This window comes from Malus domestica, chromosome 01 (genome assembly GCF_042453785.1).
Source record: "Malus domestica chromosome 01, GDT2T_hap1".
In the NCBI taxonomy this organism is placed as follows: Eukaryota; Viridiplantae; Streptophyta; class Magnoliopsida; order Rosales; family Rosaceae; genus Malus; species Malus domestica.
In genome coordinates, this window is record NC_091661.1 from 10,712,285 (window position 1) to 10,717,924 (window position 5,640).

The following is a 5,640-nucleotide window of genomic DNA, read 5'->3' on the forward strand; positions in this document are numbered from 1 at the left end:
CTCATTGAGAGATTTAGCACACTCCTCCACCCCATACACTTTGTGTAGATAATATCGTTTATTAAAAAAATTGATTAAGTTTAATAAGGGACTTTTCTTAGGATTAGAATAAAAAGTTATAGGCCCTCAATTACAATAGAAACCGTCTGAAAATTCTGCATCGTTGAACAGTATTTATTTATGCATAAAGTTGCGCAGTGATATGATCCTATGTTGAACAATATTTATCTACCCACCCCACCAATACTATACCAAATCTTTAAGCGCTGACTTCTTTTACTTTCCTTGTATAAAACGATATGTCCTGAGTTTCCAAAAAAAAAAAAACCACCATGGCGCCATTAAAGGTCTGCTCAAGATTTCTGTTCTTCCCTTGTCCACTTCTGTTGCTCGTTACTATTCAAGTCATTGCTCAGCCAGATTTTCAAGGCGTTGAATGTTTTAATGAGAAAGGTAACTACACCACCAGTAGCACCTACCAAACAAACCTCAACACCCTTCTCTCCTCCCTTTCTTCACCCTCTAACAACGGCAACGGCTACGGCTTCTACAACTCATCCTACGGCCAAAACTCCGACCAGGTTCATGCAATCGCGCTTTGCAGAGGAGACGTTGAGGCGGACGTTTGCCATAGCTGCCTCACAAACTCTACACAAAAGATCACAGAGGTTTGTCCCAACCAGAAAGAAGTTTTTGGCTTTTACGATGAGTGCATGCTGCGGTACTCAAACCGTTCCATCTACGGCATCATGGAAGACTCCTTTTCTTTCTGGTTGTGGAACACACAAAACATAACGTCAGGTGTTGACGGGTTTTTTCAAGAGCTAAGGAAGCTGATGGATGACTTAACTAGTCAAGCTGCAGCGAATGGTTCGCTTCGTAAGTTTGCAGTAGGTTCAACAACAGCTCCCAATTTCCAACCAATATATGGACTTGTGCAGTGCACGCCGGATTTTTCCGAGCTAGACTGCTCTGATTGCTTGGCTCGCGCGGTGGCAGAAATCACAAATTGTTGTGGGGGGAAGCAAGGTGGTAGGGTTGTTAAACCCAGCTGTAATGTTAGGTACGAGATCTATCGCTTCTACGATCCTACAACTGTGGCACCATTGCCCTCATCGCCACCAAGTCCTCCTCCATCGTCAACCAACAACACAAATTCAGGAGGTACATGTATATATTGATACGTAAATATCTACATATATTATGATGCTTTAGTAGAAAATATGTACTACTTTAAATATATCCAAATTATGGTTTGATTAATTAAAAAGATTTCGGGTTTTTGCAGGATCGAAGAATAACACATCTCGGACTGTCATCATTATCGTTGTGCCAATTGTTGTTGCTCTAGTACTAATCATATTCATCTTCGTTTGTTTAAGAGTAAGGAGAACAAAGAAAAAGCTTGAAACTAGTAAGTTACTTTCCGGTAATGAAACAAAAATAATTAATTACGAACATTTAGAGTTCACCATGTTGCATCTCTACTCCATAAACAACGAACATTTTAAACAATGATCTTATACAGTTTTCTTGTTAAATTGTTCATCAGGGGGTGACGATACAGATGAAATTAGATCTGCAGAGTCCTTGCAATTCGACTTTAGCACCATTAGGGTTGCCACAGAGGACTTTTGTGAAGAAAATAAACTCGGACAGGGTGGATTTGGTCCTGTTTACAGGGTAACCATACATCATTGTTTCGAAATACACACACACACATATATGAAAAACTATATAAATTATGTGCCAAGCTAAATTTCATATTTCTTGAATGAAACTTATCTCATTTTTTTAATGATAATTTATTTTTTCTGATAAATTTGTTTTTTTTTCAGGGTAAGCTTTCCAATGGAGAAGATATAGCTGTGAAAAGGCTCTCTACGAATTCTGGACAAGGAGATTTAGAATTCAAAAATGAAGTTTTGCTAGTCGCCAAACTTCAACACCGGAATTTAGTTAGACTTTTAGGTTTCTGCTTAAAAGGAAACGAAAGGCTTCTTGTCTATGAGTTTGTCCCCAACGCAAGTCTCGATCACATCATATTCGGTATGTCTGGAATTATGCTTTATACTCTCTGAACTTTTCCTAAATTAATTTTTCTATTGATAATTCCAATTCTGTGACATGCAAGAAAACATTGTAATTGAAGTCTTTCTTTTGCACGAATATGTAGACACAACAAAGCGTGCACAACTGGATTGGGATAGGCGCTACAAAATTATAGTAGGGACTGCTCGAGGGATCCTTTACCTCCATGAAGACTCTCGTCTTAGAATTATTCATCGTGATCTCAAAGCTAGTAACATCTTAATCGATGAAGAAATGAACCCCAAAATTTCAGATTTTGGCATGGCAAGGTTGTTTGTGCTTGATCAAACTCAAGGCAATACTAGTCGAATTGTGGGGACCTAGTAAGAATGCACTTAACTGCCTCGGGGGCTTATGTTATAGCAGTGTTTGTTTGTCATAATTTCCTAAGTTTCCATTTATGTTGATGAAACTTGACCCTTTTCTTGTTTATATGTAGCGGGTATATGGCTCCAGAGTATGCAATGCAAGGACACTTTTCTGTTAAGTCTGATGTTTATAGTTTTGGTGTGTTAGTTCTAGAGATAGTAAGCGGGCAGAAAAACAATTTTTTCCGTCATGGAGATAGCGTGGAAGATCTTATAAACTTCGTAAGTGAATATATGTATATAAACTCTATGTATTGATACAATTGAGTGCAACAGAACTAAACAAATGTTATCACTGATTATCTCTGCAAATTAATTCACAAATCATTGCAGGCATGGAGGAGTTGGAGAGACGGGACAGCATCAAATCTAATAGATCCGACACTGAAGACTGGTTCGAGAAATGAAATAATGAGATGCATCCACATCGGACTATTATGCGTGCAAGAAAATATGGGTGATAGACCAACCATGGCGTCGGTTATTATGATGCTGAATAGCTACTCTCTTACTCTCCCAGTGCCCTCGCAACCAGCATTTTTTATGCATAGCAGCGGCGGAACAGAATTGTCTGAGTCACGAGGATGGGAGAATTACTCAGGGGTGACAAAGTCGGATCAATATTCCAAAAGCAGCTCCGTCAAAGTACCGGAACATGAGGTTTCCATATTAAGTGAAACATATCCTCGCTAGAGCTTCAAGATTGAAATTGATTTATGAAATTATAATGTATTTGGAGTTTTAGTATTTTTGTAATTCATTTTTATTCTTTATGGATGGTGCATGTGTTGGAGAGAGTTGACCTTTTGTAATTAGTTTAGTTGCCCGTTTGGGTCCTTATAATCAGGATGTGATTAGGGTAGATATTATTTTATGTTTCTTCCCTTGTAAATCAATCTTGTACAGTATATATTTCTCTTGGTGAGAAGAATAACATCATACAATTAAACCTCAAAATAAGTCCTAATTAGCATGGTATTAAAGCAGAGATCCTAGGATTTTTGCTCTGCCCGTTCCCTTAAGCAAACCCAGCCCTCCCATGAAGAACCTACCACCACTCCAAGGTGAAATCAAAATCCCCATCCTAACCGATACTACCTCTATCCTAAACACTACTACCCTAACTAACCCTACCATGAATCATACCCCATCTCTACCACAAGTTGTTACACAAATTGTTCATCATGATTCTTCTACGGCTTCAATTGGTATCAAGCTCAATGGTGCCAATTATGGAGTTTGGTCTCAAAATTTTGAGATGTTTGTTGCTGGCAAAGACAAGTTGGGCTACTTGTTTGGGAGTAATCCCCAACCCCTACTGACAATCCGGTCTTCACCAAATGGCGTACGGAGAACGCCATCATGAAGGTTGGCTTATCAATTCTATGGAACCCAATTTAATTGGATATTTTCTTCTACTACTAATTGTAAAAGAGGTGTGGGATGCGGTTACTCACTCATACTATGATGGCTTCAATATATCTCAAGTATACGATCTTATTTGCAAGGCTTCTCGCATAAGGCAAGACGGACGATCAATGGAGACATACTATAATGATCTTCAATCTTTGTGGCAAGAGATTGATTATCGTTGACCCAATCCAATGAAGTGCGGTACTGATATTGAAATTTATAATAAAATTGTTCAAACGAATCGGGTGTATACTTTGCTTGCAGGATTGGATGAGATGTTTGATAAAATTCATAGTGATATTCTATGAACTGAGCCCCTCCCTTCTGGTTAACAAACTTTTGCCTATGTTTGACGGGAAACGATGCGACATGCTGTTATGAACATTGTAGGATAACTGCTAAGTGGGGTAGCGATGGTGGTTCGGCCTACAGCATGAGCCACGACTCCACCTTGTCTAAGCGCCCCAGAGAAGCTGCCTATACCCAGCATAAAACTGTAGCGCATGCTACAGCCTTGAACCCAGCATAGGGCTTACTCTTTACTGCCAAGACGGCCTCACAGCCCACCATGGGCCCCTCCGCCCTCCTTGTCGTAAACCATTAGTTTGGGTTGGTAGTTGTACCTACTGTGGTAGTGAAAAGCACGACCGTGACAATTGCTTTCAATTGCATGGCTATCCTAACTAGTGGGAACCATTGAAACTTCAGAAACAACGAGAACGAGACAAGCAAGCCAAGCTTGGGCAAGCCAATCTTGCAACCTCAGTTTCCCAATTATCTTTGATATCATAGGATGATCCTTCTCCCGTGTCTAGTTCTTCTGATGTATCTCTGGAGTCCTTAGGTAATTGTGGTCATGCTTTTAATATGAATGTGATGATACTTAGTCCGGTTGGATCATCGACTTCGGTGCCACGGACCATATGACTTATGACCCCTCTAATTTAGCATGTGATACAGTTACACTTTGACGTAATATTACTAATGCTAATGGTGTCACCTCACCGTGACTGCCGTTGGCACTGTACACCTTATACCCACCTTCTATTTGCATCATACACTAATTGTTGTGTGCTAATGTATTCCAAATTTTATCTTATTTAGGATATTCTCACGAATGAGACAATTGGTTGTGTATTAAGAGGGGGATCTCCATTTTGTGGATGATGTTAGTAAATGCCGAGTTAATCTAACCCAAGAAGCCATAGATCACAAGCGGCATCAAATTTGGTTATGACATCACTGTTTGGGTCATCCGTTTTTCAGTTATTTACAACATTTGTTTTCGAATTTATTTGTTGGTTGTTCTGTTTCAGACTTTAAATGTGACACTTGCGTACTTGCAAATAGTCACCGTGTTTTTTATACTTATTCATTTGGATGTTTAGGGGCCATCCCCAATTAATACTTTATCTAGCATTAGGTGGTTTGTGACTTTCATAGACGATTGCACACGGATGACATGGTTATACCTTCTTAAGCATAAAAGTGATTTGTTTTTGGCTTTTAAGACATTCCACACCATGGTTCAAACACAGTTTTCTACTAAAAACTAGATTTTGTGTTCGGATAATGGCAGTGAATATGTTAATAATGATTTTACACATTATTTGACTAATCACGAAATCTTTCACGAAACTCCTTGCCGTCAGATTCCTCAACAGAATGGGGTGGCTGAGCGCAAAAATTGCCATCTATTAGAAACGGCTCAGTCTCTATTGATTAAGACGCATGTTCCTTGCTCTTCTTGGGATGTCGCTATTCAAAC

General features: G+C 39.2%; 1 protein-coding gene across 1 annotated transcript; it reads left to right on the forward strand.

Moving 5' to 3' along the window:
• Window positions 1-262: 262 nt before the first annotated feature.
• LOC114826122 (cysteine-rich receptor-like protein kinase 26) lies at window positions 263-3,419 on the forward strand. The gene is made up of 7 exons (XM_029105927.2): window positions 263-1,164; window positions 1,289-1,414; window positions 1,553-1,683; window positions 1,839-2,049; window positions 2,177-2,414; window positions 2,531-2,681; window positions 2,793-3,419. Exons 1-7 carry the CDS (start codon window positions 333-335, stop codon window positions 3,150-3,152), a joined length of 2,049 nt encoding a protein of 682 aa, XP_028961760.1. The 5' UTR covers window positions 263-332; the 3' UTR covers window positions 3,153-3,419.
• The last annotated feature ends 2,221 nt before the right edge of the window (window positions 3,420-5,640 follow it).